The sequence below is a fragment of the Pomacea canaliculata genome, linkage group LG1 (assembly GCF_003073045.1).
Source record: "Pomacea canaliculata isolate SZHN2017 linkage group LG1, ASM307304v1, whole genome shotgun sequence".
NCBI lineage: Eukaryota > Metazoa > Mollusca > Gastropoda > Architaenioglossa > Ampullariidae > Pomacea > Pomacea canaliculata.
The window spans coordinates 15,978,801-15,998,135 of NC_037590.1; the positions used below are offsets into that span (position 1 = coordinate 15,978,801).

The following is a 19,335-nucleotide window of genomic DNA, read 5'->3' on the forward strand; positions in this document are numbered from 1 at the left end:
ATGCGAATGTCCAGCCGTCACTCATGAAGCTCGGCAGATGACTGCCCGCCACAAGATAAGGAGATGCTGCCAGTGCCAGACTCACAAGGAGTGGTCTGAAGTCGACTTGACCGCCTGGTCATCAGGAACCCCGCTGATTCGAAGCCCAGGGTCAGGTACTCAGGCTGATGGTGTACCATTAGCAGACGGCTGTCATCCTCTAGACCCACCGGCTGGACAGTCGCTTACTTCCACGCCGGCGAGCCGGATAATTCGTCTTTGATCTCGCCGCCTAGACCCAAAAGCACTTACATTAGTTCTCTTTCTGTCTTTCATTTCTTCGTTGGCCCGTCCATACCCATCTATCCGCCCTTTCTCCAGCAGTTCCTCGTTCGTAAGACCTTGCAGCGAAACAACCCACGTTCCGGCAACAAAATAATATTAATTAAAAAAGATCGCATGGCAACAAACATCGAATTTTTATCAACAGGTGAGCCTTGTTGACATACACAAGTGAAGCTTAACAATTTTGGTAAATAATATCCTGATAATTAACTCTGCATTGTTGTTTTGCTAAGGATTGACAACTTATTTCAGAAATATTTTGGAGGCTGCTCCTTGGATGCTGAAGCTTTGTAAGGACCTCGTCACACAGGAAGTAGTTGCAGCCGCGAGGTGTAGGAGTAACAAAGCAATAGCAAACTGGAGGCGGGGAAGTATAAAAAGGAAAAAAAAATACAAGGAAGAATAAAAAAAGAAGCGGTACTTAGACGTGGAAGCCGGCCTAATACAGGGGAGTGGGGTAGGTCGCCAAACTCCAATGCGCATGCTCAGCAACTTTTCCTCCACGCGCATGCGCTGTTAGTGCCAACTATCGATGGCCAGCACTAGAGATCGCTTATTATCAAACTGACACAATATATTTTAATGATCGAGTCAAACGAGTCCCTTCTTTCGGAAAATATTTTCTAATCACGCGTTTTATGGTCACTGAGGAGATATTTAGGATGTAGAGGGAGGAAAAACAGCTTTCGGTTGATTTTCATTTTCTTTCCTGTTTTGAACACGACACATGATCAATCTTCGTAATTCTCAGCTTGATATGAAGAAAATTTTATAACTTTATTTTTAAACTGTTAATAGAACATTGATTTTCCTAAGCTTTTTCAGGTACGCCTTCTCCCTCTACTCCTGATAGCATTTTTTTTTTTTTAAAGAAGAGAGAGCCAGCCGCCAGAGGGAAAGTGCTCCGTCTTCAGGAAGACAAATTTCAATTACAACAATGATGGAGTCTCAACGTAGAGCAGGCGATGGCTACCTTATTACTCAGACATTCAAAGAGTGAGAAGTAGACTGCTGGGAGCACAAGAAAAGACAAGTTAGTCAACATCCTTTGTGTGCTAAAGATCTCAGACTCATTAAACACCTGTCGGAAGATGTCTGGAAGTTTTTAATTTCCATGGTGTGCGTGACGATCCTCCTCCTCCTCATCATCAATCATCATCATCATCATCATCATCATCATCATCATCATCATCATCATCATCATCATCATCATCATCATCATTCAGCAGCAGCATCGTTGTCATCGTCTTCGTTTTCTCATTTCTTTTCATTGTCGTTCTTGACGATTTAAATTGAGGCAAAGACTATTATTTGCTCGTCCGTCTAGCAGTCATTACATTCTCCAACCCCTCCTCCTCTCAAAGATTCGACTCTCAACGCTTGAGACTACCAGCACCGTGGATACACCTCCATCAAGACCGCACCGACCGCAAGTGAGGCACAGTATTGACGTCGCAGTCTGTCTGGCTGAAACCGGATGAGCTGTAAGGTGCACTTAATGATGCAGTCCAGTTTGAGCCAGTTTAATCGGAAGTTATTTGAATCCAACGTACCCTACAACGGGTCTTCCTGAAGACATTTTGCGTAGTGAGTGAGCTGAGTTCACGCTGGGGAAACTCTTGATGCCTGCGTGCCTGAGCGGCCATTTAGATAATTATTGTCTGATCATCTATAAGAGTGAGTTTGATAATTTTTGTTGTATGTCGTTATATTTTAGGTGATTGTCAACAAACTCGCTGCCACCCCCATAATTCACTTGTTAACGAATGGTGAGATGATGAATGATGAAACACATAATCCAAACCAAGCACTTAACGGCACTCGTGTCAGTTGATTTCCTAAAACATTTTAGCTGTATACTTGGTTCGAAGACAATCTAGACGTAGTCCAGAAAATATAGAAACAAATAATAAATTGTTTGCCGGCCTGGGTGAAGTAGACAGACCATGTAAGAAGATAATATCCTCATGCACACTAGTCCGTACAACGGACACCAGACTGCACGCCGGTGGTCCCGAGTTAATGATGTCCACCTAACTGTACCTCGCCAGTCAGACACACAGTCTATGGTCTGTAAGAACGTGTAACAAACCTCAGCAGACTGATTCACTCCATTTAAAACAGATACCTTCGCTTGTCCCCGTCCATTCCCAGAGCTGGCCGTCTGGCCTCGTCTGGTTACCAGCAAGAATGGAAGCCTCTCCGTAAATTACCAGGCGACCTTTCTCGGTGTCTGGAGTCAGACTCTGGTGACGGCGGAGTTTGTGGCCGAAAAGGGCCAGCACCTGCAGCCACACACACACATACAAAAAAATGAGGAGGGAACTGTAGACAAGCCTCTTTGGGGGTGTGGATGCTAACCACGATAAACAGCATCCAGAGACAGTCTGTAAGTCCTGGCTTGCTTTAAAATACCATCATCAGCATCCCTGACATCTACATGATCTGACAATGTGTTGTGGCTCCTCCTCCTCCTTCTCCCCCCTCCTCCTCCTCCTCATCATCATCATCACTCTCGAGCGAATTTCAGCATCGCGAGAAGTGGCGTGACAGTGAGGAAGAGTATCAAACATTGAGACGGAGTATCTCAACGCAGAGGAGGAATATGGAAAAATTGATGAGAACTATCTCAACATTGAGTAACTCGGCACTGAGCAGACGTGGCTCAGCACTGAAGAGGAGGACCGTGAGGACGATAGTATCCACATTGAGGAGAGGAGGTGGCCATTATCTGTCTCGATTAGCCTCAAAGGACTTCATTTTCAACAAACTCGTTTGGGCGTGACTGCTACCAGGATATCACGGATGACAAAAGTTTCTAGGTAAAAGAATTAATAATTCATCCTCCCTGCTGCCGACTGGCCGTGGTGGCGGGTCATCCCGACCTTAAATCGCCTGCAATCAGCGGCAAATCGTCTTGTTAAAGATTTTCTCCCCTCCCATCTCTCTCCCCCACTCACATGTTCCCCTAGCAGCAGGCCAGAGTGAGGACGGAAGGAGAGCCGGCCTCAGTAAACATCGAGGGTTGCAAGAGCGGGTGACAATCCTCGTCACCGGAAACATCATTTGGCTGGCTAGACGACCAGAGAGTGGTTTGTTTGTCCTTTAGTTTGTCAGTACGATGTGACTGGTCCTCGGGATGGCCAGCTGAAGAGGGGTGGCTGAGGAGGATTGTGGGTAATGGTGGAGAGGGTCAAAGGATGCAGCAGACCCATGGACGAGACAATGAGAAACTGTTTGGTGAAGACGATGGCCTGAGTTTCAAGATTTGGCTGCCATGTATTTCTGTCTCAGACAGCTGACAACCTCTCGGTTCAGAAAAAAAAAAAAGGCTAAAGACAGAAGATTACAAATAGGTTTGTGTTTCTAAGGCGACAGAAACGAGGCGAGACCATCACATCATACAGGTAAAAGTACAGAAAAAAACTATCCTCCAATGTTCCTGCTAGCCTTGAGAAGGAAAACAAGTTTTAAAAATCCTACCGAACAAAGAAAGTGTAAGAAAGATACAGAATTTTTTTTCCCAGAAAGTGGCAGCTGGTGCACTAGGGTCTGAATCTCAACAGCACTGCGCTAAAAGTAAGCGAGATGGTGCGTCTCTCATTAACACCTCACGTCAACGGGTCGATAACTTTGGGAAGAAAAAAGATCGTCTGCTTCCAGAAACATTGCACAACAGCCAACATCCCCCGAGCCTTGGCAAAGCGAGGAGGATAATGGAGCTATACAAACACCGCCTGGGCACCTTGCTTGCTTCGCGGGCAAAATGGGAGAAAAAAGACCCTGTGACTCGAATTCTAAGGGAGATCGTCAAATTCCTTTCCTCGTTTTTCTCTTGAGCTTTTCTTCTTCTTTTTTTTGTGTTTTCTTTTCCTTCTTTCTCTTTCTCCCAACCTTTTTTTTTTTGTTTTGCTTTTTTAGGGTTTGCATGATGCCTCGAGCCTCTTTGTCTTGGTAACGCTAATGTCATGTGACGTCACTGTGTCGCTGGGCAGGTCGGCCATGTTTTCCGAGAAGACGTTGACTGACGAGCGAGCAAGCAGGAAGTAGTTACCGAGTTCTCTCTGACGTCAGACAAATGTCCCGCGGAGTGCATCATGGTCTAATTATTGCCAGTAACATCTCGGCGGAGAGGAAAGGTTTCTAAGACAGCCGGGGACTATTACATCCAAGTGATTGCACAATCAGCAGGATTCACACACACACACATACACCCACACACACACACACGCACTATGGACAGATATCCAATTACACCATGCTTCATTTGCCCAAAATTACAGCCAAAGCTTTACAATTTCTTAAAGGTAAGCAGAACAAAAATAAAATTAAAAAAATAGAAAGACAATAGAAAAAAAAATGTTGCTGGACTTCACGTCTTTGAGACAAAGGATGACTCTTCTAATCATTGTATGTATTTGCGAATTAAAGCCTTACCCCGACACTGTGCTTCCTTTCTTTGAGATTTATATACGACATTTTTAAGTCTTCAAAGACTTTGAGTAGTTCGTTGTCCTTCCTTGCCTAAGGGAAGACCTGAACACCTGATGAGGCTCTCACGACAAATGGTAGATGTTAAGCTTCATACCAAGTGGTAATGCACGGTATAGATAACATGATATTTCATCGATGCTAAACTTTTATGGTAGCTGTAACCCAGGGTGTGTTTCACACGAGATGAAAAAAGATGATGAGTTTCATACGGTTTGTATGGAAAGGTATACGGTATGGTTCGCATAACATGTGATGGATGTCAAGCTTTCTGTCTGTAACGCGTAATCTGGTTCGTAAAAATGTTACAAGATGTAATGCTAGCGAGATGGTAACACATGTTTCAGCATGTGATGTGGTTTCCACGAAACGCGAATGCGTGACTTGCCTCACTCCAGGCTCACTCCAGGAGGAACACGCGGCTTAAAGGATCCGCTGAGCAGACGACTGACTGGATGGTAGCCGTGCAAACTGACGGGAGGAAGAAATCTGCAAACGGCGACTCCATGTGCTGCCTGGAGACAGCAGCCCCGGCAAAAACAGCTGTCCAAGAATACACTGACAGGCGCTCTCGATCACTTCCGGGACATCTATGCTCATAGCAACGCGCAGCTTGCCAGGGAGCAGAAGGTTGAAGTGGTGGTGGTGTGGGAGGCGAATTTAGGCCATAACTTTATCGAGGCCAGCAAAGCAAAAAAAAAAAAAAAAATAAATAACAAAACAAAAAAAAAACAAAACAAAAACAGAAAAAAAAAAAAAAAAAAAAACAAAACAAACAAACAAACAAAAAACAAAACAAAAAAACAAACAAACAAAAAAGCAAAAAATAAAAAAAAAAAAAACAAAAAAAACCAAACAAAACAACAAAAAGCAAAACAAAACCAAAAAAAAATCCACCTTACCAGGCGACGTGTCTTCTGAATAAAAAAGGAAAAGGGACTGGCAAAAAGAAAGCCAGAGACGAAGACATCACGAAGGGGAATCTACAAGACTACCAACGAATCCCCCCAGAGATTACCAAAGCCACTGAACTGGATGCGATGTGCATTCCTGATTACCTTTGAGCAGCGAATCAGTCGTCGTCGCTCATGTCAAAAGGCTTAGGAAGGAATTAACGAGTGTTTCACTGTCGAGCAAAAAACTACGGAAGCAGGAATCAAGCGCAGAAGGTGACTGAGTAGTGAAGATGAACACGAGGTTTGCGGCCTGATCTCGACAGAAGGCAAAAGTGATGATGGAAGTGAGACTGGGGTTAGAAAAGTGTCGTGTGTTGACAGTGGCATTCAAGAGGTCATCTTCCAGTTGTTTACTTGCAATCGTTTACAACAAAGGGATGGTCCAAGGAGGCCGCCATGTTTTATTGTAAAGACGCAGTAGAAGACTTTCCACACGTTGGTCTGGTCAGCAAAACAATGGCAGCATGGGTCTGCATGACATTAAATAACAAGTTTTAGAATGGAAAACGATTGCCCAAGTCACTACATCAAATCCACCCGTACTGTGGTACAGTCTCGCATACCAAACGAACCCACTGTTTCACTTTTTCATATCCAAGCATTGCGAAAAAAAAATTCTCAGCCTGTTCCTTTGGAAACGTAAACAAAATCCTGCTCCTATACTTTCCAAGACCTAACATTCTCAAGGCAGCTGTATGTCCTGTCTATAATGTCAACCTCTAGGATTAGCTTCATTCTTTTACAAAACATGGCGATCCCTATGAATCGAACCCAGATATGTATATTTGATGCGATTTTATGTACGTTCCCCTTACAGTATAAATATACTTCTTGATGTAAACCTGTTCCTGAATTAGATTCCCCAAAACTATTTTAATGACCAAAATTATCTGGTAGCATCGACTCAGTTGGTACCCCGAATAACTTTGTTTATTTAGAAAATCCAGTTCGTGCTCCATTGAACCGGAGACAAGCTCCTTCATCACAAGCCAAATGTAAATGTTTTCACATCGCTCAATTTGCACGCCTTTCTGAATTCCCGATAAGACTTGCCATGAAGAGGTGTTCTCGTTCCTCACAGAGTTTGATTCGCTGCCAGTCAGCTTCATGTCGCACAGAAGATGTCTAACGGTTCGCAGTCTAACATACACGGATTTAGCCGACAGGAAATTGAACCACATCCTCTGAGCTGTTGAGCCAGACCATTTTTCTATGAGTGCACCCGATCCATAAACCCTTTTTATGGTATCTCAGAGACACCATTTTTATCTGCGCGGAGGCGGTATCGATCCCCGGATGTTAAGAAAGCGTTGGCGGGAGGGGCGCGCAAAGAACCCACCCAAGTGAAGAATGGCATCTGAGTTAAAGGGTGCTTTAAACTCACCGTGAAAAAAAAAAAGCAGACAGTGGGAGCGGTAAACGCCGTTTCATAAAGAATCGACAAGAGGCGTGAAGAAATCACTCATAAGTCACGGTAGAAGCCTGATTAATGGATGCTGGAAACAAAAGAAAACACCTTAAAGAGAGAAGATCACAACGTAGTGTGCTGGAAAGAAATGAGTCTGTCACAGAAGCTCGACCCCTAAAACATAGTTCTTGTGTCGTAAAATTAATTTTAATTTTTTTTTGTGCTATATTTGTTGAAAGGATTTGACATGAAGTGACTATAAATGTAGTTCAAAAGATAACAGAGAGCAAACCGAGTTCTCTCTTTGCAGTATATTGAGATTGTGAAATAAATAATAATTAATTAATAATAATAATAATAATAATAATAATAATATCATCAATCATCATCATCATCACAGAATTTTTGGAGATTCCGGGTAGCAGAGAGCAAGTGCACACAGACCAACAAAAGACTTGCTCACAAACACGCACACACGAAGCAAACCACCTTTCCCCACATTCCCCTCCTCCCTCACTCGCTCCCACTGACCCCTGTAGGCTCTCAGTCCATAAACAGACATGCCCGCGCATTATCTGCGACAGTTATCTTCATAGGAAGCCTCGGACGCCAATCGCCATATTCCCGACAAACGCCCTCAAACTTGCTGTTGCTGAGGACAACAGCGGTCAGTACCCGGCCTATTGTACCCGCCTTCTCAGCGCCAGTGGGATTTTCCAAACCAGCCAGGATTTATCTTTAAAAGGCCTCAACCCTACTTCCTGGCTCCATAGGCTTGGCCTTCCGGGAATGATATGCCTTTGTCGAATCCAGAGGGGAAGATTAAAAAATGTTAGTTTAACCTATTTGCAAACTTTGGACACACTTCTCTATCTTCAAATACAACAACAGCAATAATAATAATAATTAATTACAAGTTGAGCCGGGGACTCAATCAGATCATTCATCTAAACAGGTGACGATGGATTTTTGAGCTGTGACGTCACGACAGGTTCACGAGGGCGTACAGTCGCCAGCTGGCGTTGCTCATCTCCGAGGGCGTTCTTCATCAAAACATTAATTTTTCTCCATGGCAATTTTCACCTTCGTAATGTCTGTGATGGACTAAATGAGTCGACATAAGGTGTCTGAAAGAAGGGGGCGACGGAAGCCATGGTAGCGAGAGAAAGATGTCGGGTGGGTGTGGGAAGAAGTGGTGGTAGACGTCAAGCTAGCAAACAAAGCAGCAGCTACTTAAAGATGAGGAAAGCCGAAGCGAGCCCGATGGATGTGTTTGTGGAGTTCAACGCCCCTGGACAGTCGATCCTCGCTGGACTGGTGACAGACACTTCACCAGACTGGAGGGGGAACGACAGACACAAAGACTGACAAAGACAGAGAGTAAGAAGCAGTGGATGATGGGTTGTGTGTGTGTCAAGGTGGGTGGATGTGTGGGTGTGTCAAGATGGCTGGATGTGTGTGTGGGTGTGAGATGTCGTAAAGCATGTCTTTAGAATGGCTTTTTAAGATGGCGTCGCAAAATTCTTATTTGTTTTTTTTTGTATTTAGCTTGTGTCTTGCAATGATTCACTGCTTGTCTCATTTTGTAACTACGACTTGTGTTTGTTTTTGTTTCGGAGCTGAGCATACTTTCCTAAGCTATAATTACTCTTTTGGCTTAATAAATCGGCCATTTATCAATGTCAGCACGTGGTTTTTATAGTCTACTCGCTCTGTATCTAACTAACTAAGTAACTAACTCCACACATTTTAGTGCTGGCAGCCTGCAACAGCAATGATGATGACGATGATGATGATAATGATAATAACAGTAATTGCCATTTCTTTAATATGCTCTCACCACTCCCCCAATCATTCATTCCACACAAAGTACACTACCCCCATCTTCATCAGCCGCATCCCTCGTTTAACAACCTACGTTACTGCCCCTCATTCCACACCAACTACGTAGTTACCTCCCTCAACCACTCTCTCACTCTGTCTGTCCTCCCTCTCTCATTCACTCGCTCACTGCCGCCATCGTCAGAACCATGTCTTTAATCTGCATGAAATATTATCAGCCTCGGCACTAAGTTCTGGGCTGGATGGCGGGCTGGATGGCGGACGCTCTCCATGTTAATCACGATAACTGACAGTCTTCACGGCTGCTGGCGGGTCACGTGGTTGTGTTATCACCACTCCGTGCATGAAGCAGCAGGTCGTGTGAGCCACAACATTTTGTCACAGCTAGTTGTTTGTTCAGCAACAACAAGCGACAGAGAAACGAGGGCATAGGACGAGAGAAAAGTACATGCGCGCACACACAAACACAAACACAAAGACGCGCATGCAAACATACAAGCACACATACACACACAGACAAATTCGCGCGCGCTGAAACATTTGTCGTTGCCAATGAGAAATACATTAGTAGTAGATCAGGTCGAACTGAAGCAATGTCTATAATTTTCTCTAATTTACTCACAAGCACAAAGTTGTAAATGCACAGGCACTCACAGAACTTCCAAAGTCTGCGACTGGTGCTGCGGTCAGTGACTGGTTATTTCTGGACTCCGCGGCTGAAAAAATGCCAAGGGTGACCTTTTGGGGGACTGAATGACTACCAAGCAAAGTCTTTAGTCGAGGCCGCAGCTGTCCTCGTATTGCGAAATATATGTGGCGGAGTCTGAAGAGGAGCTCATCCTGAGGCCTTCATTGAAGCACCGGAGTATCCAGATACCCTTATCGTCCAGACAGACTTACATTTCGCCGCCAACCTCCTTGACAACCGGTAACACCACTCCCAGCCTTAATTTAAATTCACGTACGACAGTCCACCCGGTCTGAAGCTAGGACATCATTGTTTTGTCATTGCCGGCGACTTTGTGTTCGTGTGTGTGTGAGAGAGAGAGAAAGTAGGAAAGACATAGTTATATGTGCGTACGTGCGCTTGTATGCATGCTCTTATCTCTTCATCCGAGACTAATATTCATCATATTATTTTACTCAGGTTATTTCAGGTCACAGAAGTCCCATAATTCCTTGCATTTTGTCCCTTGTTTTTCACTTTGTGTTTTTAAATTCCTAACATTTTCTGCTTGTCGTTCCATTAATTATATTTCCGTTTCCGCTAAAGTTGATAGAAATAATAAAACTATTCACTAATTCCTTAAAAGTTGTCTAAGTGGTTAGAGAAATAATCTATTGTAATTAGTGCCTTAAAAGGTTTTGAATGAAAAGGAAGATAAAGTGACATCGGTCCGAAGCTGTTCAAGAAGCAGATTCTCACCTGCCATGTCGTCGATAAGAGGAAATGGAAAAAACCAGCCCAGTTTGTCTGAAACTTTGTATTTTTTGTCTTGTTGTTATGTATGTTGAACCTGTCTACAAAGCTGATTTCTTTTTCTTCCTGATGGCATATCAAACTATGTACCTGCACCGGGCCGCCACATCCTAGGGGCCGCCACTCCAATATATATTAAAAATAAAACAAACAGATAAAATAACAGCTGACAGCAATGTGTCTGAAAAACTTTGTGTTTCTTGTTAATTATTATTTGTATCTAATGTTGTTGGACTCGGAGCAGTAAGCTGTATGATGTATTATAACAACCTTCCTTCTCTGCCGAGGGCCGCCACGAGCCAGGGCCGCCTCTGATGAGGGTTCTCTGTTCCCCTGATTCACGTCCAGTGTTCCCTGGCTGTGTGAAAATGCTGCTCGGGGAAAGCAGTTTACTATCAAGCAATCACAAGACTGATATGCTTACTCGAGTTTCTCTATTTATTTCCTCCTCCCAGCACACACACACCGATGGTTGCCACACCTGTGGTGTTAGGTATCGTGTTTAATTACAGATTAGCAGTGTTACACATCTGTGTCATCGGATTATGTTCTGTCTTAATTGGTTTCCACATGTTCAACCTGCTAAAACATCATCCTGGAAACGCTATTCGTGTCTTCATCTTTTATCCAGTCCAGCCTTTTCACAGAATGTGTGCGTGCGTGTGTGTGTGTTTGAGAGAGAGAAGAGAGAGCAAAGAATTAAGAAATTCCTCCTCCTATGGGATTCAGTAGCTCGGGGTCTCTTCTAGGCACATGTGATAAAATATTGATGCTTTTTTGTGTTCAGCAGTCAGTTGGGCCACAAAAAGGACTGCAGGTGGCTGGGTATCGATTCTCTTCATTTCTTCTCCCAAAGTTTGAATACGCAGTAGCGTTGGTGACGTAAAAGGTCAGGAGGTCACGTATCCCTGAAGGAGTTTCTCCCTCCACCGATCAGACGTTTTTCTTTTCTTTAAATGAGGGGAAAAAAGACAGTCTCTGTGTAAAGCTGTCTTCACACCGGGTGAGGTTTAAATCTCGGACATGACAGTGTTCTCGCGAGACTTTGGTTTAGCCTTCTCTTCGTTCATTAATGCGGAATTCTCAAAAAGTGAAGGAAATAAAAGAGGAAAACCCTCAGAAAAATCTGTAATAGTACCACACAATGGCGAGGTAATGAGCGGAAATTATATCTCCCCCATCTGTTATAGTATCATTAAATTACTACTCGGTAGTTTAGGATAACAAACCTATTCTTGATTGTCATGAGAAAGTCATTACACCCATGGAGCCAGAAAGACAGAAGACACAAGTACTTCATTGGATGAAAGTAAGGTCTACCTAGTCATCACCCCCTGAGACGATCTTCTGTCTGGAAGGCGTCAGACCGAGAAGACTAGACACAAGACAGGACTGACCCGCTCCGGTTTTAATTCTGCCAGTTAGGAAATTTGAGATGGAGTGAGCGGGGCACAGATAAAGAGAGCGAGACAGAGAGAGTCTGGGTCTCAGATGCTTCTGTCTTGTCTGAAATCTCCGATATCCGCAAGGGTGAGGATGAGGGTGAGGATGCGGATGAGGATGCGGATGAGGATGAGGATGCGGATGACAAGTTGCCAAACTTTCAACGAACGGAATGTTGGAGTCTGTGGTAGGGAGAGTAGTTTTCACCACACAGTAGACAGCTGAGAATGAAAGACTGATGGAGGAAGGGTAGATAGTATTATACATGTTTTGCATAGTAGTTTACTGTATGTTTGTTATATATTAATATACAATTTTGTATGTTATCTCATGTTGTTTGAGTTTTTCACTTGATATCTCATTTCCAGCATCTGTCTTGTTTCACATCTTCTTGTCGCCAATCTTCCATTGCAGCAGGTCACACACTGAAGAAAAATCAGTCCTCACCAAAGAGGAGTATTGAAAACTTAACTCTTCCAAAAAAAAAAAAAATATTTGCATGTTCTAATCATCGTCGACATCGCCGTGGGGACATTAGCCCAGCGATTATCTTGCCACTCAACACGTATTGCATTTCAATACCAAAATAAGAGTAAGGTCGTTTGCTAACTATTCCTTTTTTCTTCAAAGATTGTTGATGGGTGAGGTGCTAGAGACCTCATTTTTCTTGGGGCCATTTTTTTTTGTTAGGGCGGTGTTAACTCCTCTCGCTGATTTACTTTCCACAAGCTTTTGTGGAATCATCTTGGTCGACTGGAGGGGTTGGGAAGTTCACTGCGTTACACAGGTATCGAACTGGGTCACTTTGGGTTGCAACATCAGTGCTCTAACCGCGAAATAGAGAGGCATACACCACAATACTCAGTACAACAGCTGCAGTACGGAATGTTTTACAATGATTACAATTTCATTATTTCAAAAAGTATTTTCATTTGGGAATAAGGAGTGTTAATCTAGAAATGGACATTAATGCAGGAAGGTATGCGAACAGACATGCAATCGCCAACGATGAACTGAATCAACCATTAACGATCGTTAATAATATTCCGTAGAGGTCTTAGGACTGGGTTACAAAATACAAAAAGTCCTCTTCTCTGAATGAAGAGATGCGAAGCACATAAATATTACAAACGATATGCTCACTCGTATACACAGGAGATAGAAGACAGAGCAGCTGATAGACGAGACAAACAGAGACACAGAAAGAGGGGAGAGATAAAAAGTCGCAGGATAAAAAGAGCGATGAGAGAGTAAATGTGGAGGGACGAGAAAGAAGAGAAATAAAATAGGGGAGAAACGAGTAAGGGAGGGACAGAGAGGAGTTTAAAAAAATCAATAAAGAAAAGAAAGAATAGACGAAGAGAGAAAGAGGAAGAGAGAGAGAAATTGGGAACAACTTGCTAACTCTCCACATCATCAACAATAGTCCACAGTCTGTGGGATTATGTACATCCTGACAACTCTAACAGTTTGGCAAAGTTAATTGCTTTAAGGCAGCACGAAGATCGAGTGAAAAAATAGCAAATAAAACGAAAGAAGAGACTCCCGGAGAAGAAAGATAATTGGATTGCCTCGAGACTCGGTGCAGCAGTGAGAGCCCATTACATTGGCTGATCATGTCGAGCTTACATGGGTGAGCCAGGCTTGCTTTGGGTGAGCTTTTATGTTGGGGTACATGTAGACCTTCGTGTGTGTGTGTGAATGCATCCTCCTCCTCCTTCTCATCCTCCTCCTCCTCCTCCTCATCATCATCATCGTCATCATCATCATTTTTCCTTTCTACCTCCAATATTGTGAGCCTCTGAAAGTACGACCACGACTGTCAGCTTTCGCACGCTCCAGCAAAATTTCAGGTCAGGGTTCACCTTATCTGCAAAGAAGCTCCTTGTCTACCCGTGTTGGCTACAAACATATTGTTCCGGCTCGCCTTCTTTGTTTCCCGACATGTTTCTGCTAAAAATATTGTTGTTGTCTCGATTAACATTCGAGCGTCCCACCCCTAACTCCCATCCACCCTCGAGGCGACTGCCTGCAGGTCTGCACCCTCCGCTTCCTGTCTCAGCTTACAGGGCTCGTGTTCCCCTTTTCCTGTTTCTAATAGTGTCGTCGATTCCCTCCCACGTGGAGTTTTCAAACAAGAACTTCAGAATTCTCTTGTTGTGGCTTCTGCGAGCTAGGGTGCAGTTTCCATCTCAACTATTTTTGTCTTTTTCCTTCACTCCAGGTCGCATGAACCTAAGTGTTTCCCAGGCTTGTCGCGAGAACTGTCACACTTGAGTGTTTAAAACAGGTGACCCTGACAGAGCCATCGTCAAAGATCCGAATCCCTCCCTTCACCCACATCCCCCACAGTGCGAAATTGCTGCAAGGTGGAAGCACTTTCCCTTCTGATATCAAGAACAACAAAAAGTCATCGCCTCGGCACTGAGCTCGGGGCTACCCGAGTTATTTCCCTTTGCCAGTGATGATCGACTGTCCTGGGTTCATTTCTCGTCTTTGTTTATCCCCTGCGTGTGTTTTTTTGCGGGGACAAGATGTAAACCACACTGGTTCGACATCAGCGGGAGCCAGGGCAGTGCCTTCATTCACCCACCCATTTCCTTGTCAACCACCCAGGCCTGTATTTATTAAGATAATGTTATTTATTGACCTGACGCAGTTGGAAACAGTAGCAAACTTAAGAGTGTCGGCTAAAGATAAAGGTCTCCATCATGAGCAAAGTCACTCCAGCGAAAGAAGGTTTGCTCGGATTTAGGCAGTCTGGGGAAGCAAAGCAGCCCCGGGAATACGAACGTACCTCACAATTACAGCCCATGACTAGGAGGACATGAAACCAAATATTATTATCTTCATTGAAGCAATTGAACAAAAAAATTCTTTTACTAAATTATATTCATGCGCATTTGCAATGTAACAAAGAAGTGTAACAGTTCTGCTCTTCCCTAATTCAACAGGTTGATGGATCTTGCTCGGTTACATCGGGGACACGATGCTTCAAGTGATGCGGGAGATAAACAGTTTGGTGGTTATCTGAAACCCCACTCACTCGCTAGCTCCCTTCTTTCGCACCTCCCCTCGTCTGTCTTTCATCCTCTTAACGGCTATTCTCCCAAATTACTGCTCTCTCCCAATTTGTTCTGCGTAGTAGAAAATTTCTTGTGCGAGTTATTCTATTTAAAGCCTGTTGACTTCAAAGACCAGAAACAAGAAACACTAAACATAAAAATTAACTTGGGTCGAATCACGCACACCAGTCAAACAGTCAATGACCTAGCCATCGAAGAGCAAAAATATTTCTGCCACACAAAAACATTTCAGGACAAACGGTGTATTTTTTGCATAATTATCAATCCCGCTGCCACAAACATCAGCATATTCTACTTTATTTATAAGATGGATGCCTGTTGCTGACTTTACCACAATCTGGATAGTTTGCACTGGACTAAGCTGGTGTTGTCCATGATATCCCAATCTCTTCCCATACAATATCACATGAAGAAGAACAGCAAAAAAAGAGAAAATTTTTCTACAGAGATGTGCCACACCTTCGCAATTTTCTGCCCCTTCGCACAGACGTGCTTATTATGCGCCATTTTCTTACTTGCCGTGTCTTTGCCGAATAATACGAGACGCCTCCGCGTGAAGACCTGCCCCTCCACGTCTGGTGGTGATGGCCTCTCGTCAAGTCTCGAAAAACGTGATCGGAGTATGAAGGGTCTGTCCGCGCGAAGGAAGCAGCCTAAAGGGCTACAGGAGCTGCCAAAGGTCTCAAAGTTTGAAGAGGAAGATGAAAACAGATGACTCTGGCAGTAAGTTTAAGGAATAACACAAGACGTGTGTGGGATAAACAATGAATAAAGATGAGAGTTGGGGTTGGTAGATCATAGCGAGGTGCGGGACTGAGGCGGTGAGGATGAGTAGGGTGTGTCAATGAAGGAGGAGAAAAAGGAAAACTGGGAATTACTTAGCATGAATGCAGGCAGACATAATTTCGTATTTGCTTGCACAAACACATGTTTATTTACAATTATACAATTGTTTACACTGTATTCACATTCACGTTTTGACCAAGTTTTCTTTCAGGACGTGACGAAGTCTCTTCTTCCTCGCTGTCATCTCTATTTCTTAACTACTTCCGGCGTGCTAGAACTCATTCTCCTGTCTGCCTTAACTTGTATTTCCTGACTGCCCTATCTCAATCTCATTCATTTCTACAACCTAACCCCCTGACTTCTATAAATTAACTTTTTTTGGCTGCTACAGCTCATCATTCTTGCGTAAGTAAACTCTTACCTTCTTCAACTCGATTGTTGTTTTTCCATCGTGTCTCAAGGCCGGGACATTCACCCCTCACCCACAGACCACGAAAAGCACACACATTCTGTCTCACCCATACGCTCGTATTTTCACCCACACCCCGTTACTGTGATTCCTTATCTGCAAGCAGTCGGATGTACAAAAAGAAGAAAGCAGAACCGAGGATTTTGGAGGCGCATTCAAGATTATTACGCCATGAATATGCATGTGGGTGTAGAATTTCCATTTCGTCCCCTTTCTGGAAAGCAGGCATCGTTTACAAGATTTGATTTAAACTGGAAATGGCTGGTGGCCTGGCAGTGAACTTGAAAAATGAAAGGCATTCATTTTGTGCGCGGGATGTGAAGTGCCCCTTACGAGGCCGATCTGTCGCAGGGAAGCAAAGCGACTGTTGCAAAGAGGTGCTGGAGGCGAATCAACTCGTTGTACTTTGTGGACGTGCCTGGAAAGCTTTGAGCAACTGTCAAGCTGGCTCCTGCATCCTCTCCCCGTGCTTTGCATGCATTTGGATGCACAGGTCTCCCGGCACGCATGAGCCTTCCTTAGCAACTAATGTGCTGACATGGATGTAGAGAGAAGTTTCAGTTGGTGTGGTGTTAGCTTATCGAGTACAAGGAGTCTGCTGATGATAAAATCACCCTCTTGATGGTCCTTAACGTGATTGAAGAGGACTGAAAGCAGGAGGAATTTGATATGCTAAAAAAAATCCATTCCATCAGCATCTTCAACGAAAATGTTGGTAAGCTGGTCTACCAAGATGGAGTCTGAAGACATCATTATTTAAAAAAAATTGTTCTACTGATATTACTCTAGAAGAGCACACTCCCACTCACTCACGCCTACCTTTATGATTTTTTCTTTCATTGATTTTATCTCTTTGTCCAGCTTTTGACAAGGAACTTGACCCCAACAAGAATGAAGCTACTCCGAGAAGCCACGTGAAAGTGGACCAAACTTCGATGTACTTTCCTCACTAGTATTGCATATTCAATCACTTTTATCTCATTCAGTTGTAAATCAGGTTTTGCGGGTGGGATAGGATGAAACAGATCGGTGTTTGAAATAAAAAAAATCTGCTTGTGGTGGCCTCACATATTATCTCTCTGACGCGCAGAGCAGCGCCACTTTAGAGCGAGAAATAAATTTTAAGAAGCTGCCCTAAAACATTGCAGTTATTGCTGTCGTCTTCTCGCGAGAAGAAGCCCCAGGAGGTCGGTCGAGCAGCCAGTGTAACGGGATTTCATTTTCTGCCTCAGCGACCACTTCCTTGGCCGCCGGAAGTGACGTCCTCTTAAAACAGATGACGACGCGGGGCTGAGGCAGTTTGGTGACGCACTGCCGCGTGACTAAACTAGAGGAGCTGTCAGCATTCTCTGCAGCTGCCACCAGTCTACCTCGCCTTCAACCTAGTGCAGCTGTCACCTATCTACCTCGTCTTCAACCTAGTGCAGCTGTCACCAATCTACCTCGTCTTCAACCTAGTGCAGCTGTCACCAATCTACCTCGTCTTCAACCTAGTGCAGCTGTCACCAATCTACCTCGTCTTCAACCTAGTGCAGCTGTCACCAATCTACCTCGTCTTCAACCTAGTGCAGCTGCCACCAGTCTACCTCGTCTTCAACCTAGTGCAGCTGCCATCAGTCTACCGCAGGTTCAACCTGTGCAGCTGTGACTGGCTTAGTGTATCTATCACTGGTCTAATACAGTTAAAGTCCTCCGGACAGCTGTGGTTTCCAAAATGTAAGAACTATCACTCTACCACACTTATAAACTACGACTGCTGCAACTGGTATACTGCAGCTGGCGACTTGTATTTTAGTCTACTGCAGCTGTCACTAGTATAAAGCTTGCTGCCTGACTTCCAGACGATTGTCGCAGAGCTGCCTATCTAGAGGAGTGTCTACTAGTCGGCTGCAGTTTCCACTAAATAAAGCCCTTGCCTAACATTTACCAGCTATTACTTATTGCAGATGACTACATATCTGACCTCTAGACAGCCATCATGGGGTAAAATCTACTATCACAGATTTATAGACGATGTCTGCCAGAGACAACTATGTTTAAAAGGCTAGCCTGACAAAAAGCTGTCTCCAAGACAGCACAGTCTGATCGACATCAACAAAAATATCGCAAACATGATAAAATATTGATTGGATGAAAAAAAAATAAGAGTGAAACTTGCCAACTGAAAAGTTTATTTTGAAGACGTTTGTCTCATTTAAAATGATTTAGTTTTGTTTCACAATAAAAACAGCTTGCGAGATTCAACATGCTTTTCTCTTATTTCCTTCGATTTCCAGTGTAAATGTCGCCTTCACATCATCTCAGTAAATATATTAGAGAACTTGAGGAGACAGAGGGGAGATGGAGGAAAGGACACCAACAGCTAAAAGGAGAGACGGACCGGACATGGAGAAAGTGTAGAAAAAAAAATGGCTGTTGAATGACAACAAAGAGAGGAATTACAGAAAGGGAGAATGAAGTAAAGATTTAACAGATAAAAACTAAAACATTGAAACAGAAGCCTACAAGTCTGGTCTCTTCATGCCAAATCCCTCTGTCGTATCCAGGAACTGCAAATATATTGAGATAGAACCCTTATTTTGTTCTGGAAGGTTTTTGGTGTAAATTCTGAAATTGTGTTTGGAAAATCTTTGCGAAGAAGAAAAAATAAGACAAAGAAAAAAGTAATACGGGATAAAAAAAATTACTTGAGAAACTTGTTTTTATTTATTTATTTTTTTATTTTATTTTTTGCTGGCTATCACCGAAATAAGACCTGGAACACTCCGTGAGTTGCTGGCGTCTTGATTAAATGAATACATCCTCTTTTATTACCGGGTGCTCTCGGCTATTCTGATCAAGTTTTGCATAAGTGGCTGGTTTGTTATCTTGCCTTTGTTTCCATAGCCAGAACACTGGGTCTGTCGAGCCTTAATTAAATCAAGAATCCATGCACAATATGGCGAAGGCAGAGAATTTACACACCGCCACGTCAGGCAAAATATGCCTCCTTCATATTCTAAGCCTCGATCGTAACAATATCTGTCTGAGGGTGAGGCCTATTTTTGGGT

At 43.6% G+C, this 19,335-nt stretch overlaps 1 protein-coding gene across 1 annotated transcript; it reads left to right on the plus strand.

Annotated features, from left to right (window-relative positions):
• The first annotated feature begins 11,765 nt into the window (after positions 1-11,765).
• Positions 11,766-18,665, plus strand: LOC112569196. The gene is made up of 4 exons (XM_025246959.1): positions 11,766-11,792; positions 11,923-12,131; positions 14,899-14,966; positions 18,562-18,665. The coding sequence occupies exons 1-4, from the start codon at positions 11,766-11,768 to the stop codon at positions 18,564-18,566; spliced, it is 309 nt and encodes a 102-aa protein (XP_025102744.1). The 3' UTR covers positions 18,567-18,665.
• The last annotated feature ends 670 nt before the right edge of the window (positions 18,666-19,335 follow it).

What these genes read in the sequence shown, in the direction of transcription:
- LOC112569196 (XM_025246959.1), top strand. Translation starts at nt 11,766, where the DNA reads ATGGAGCCAGAAAGACAGAAGACACAA. An exon ending in CAGAAAGACAGAAGACACAA is followed by an intron (nt 11,793 to 11,922) that starts GTACTTCATTGG and finishes TAATTCTGCCAG; the next exon opens with TTAGGAAATTTGAGATGGAG. An exon ending in ACGGAATGTTGGAGTCTGTG is followed by an intron (nt 12,132 to 14,898) that starts GTAGGGAGAGTA and finishes CTAATTCAACAG; the next exon opens with GTTGATGGATCTTGCTCGGT.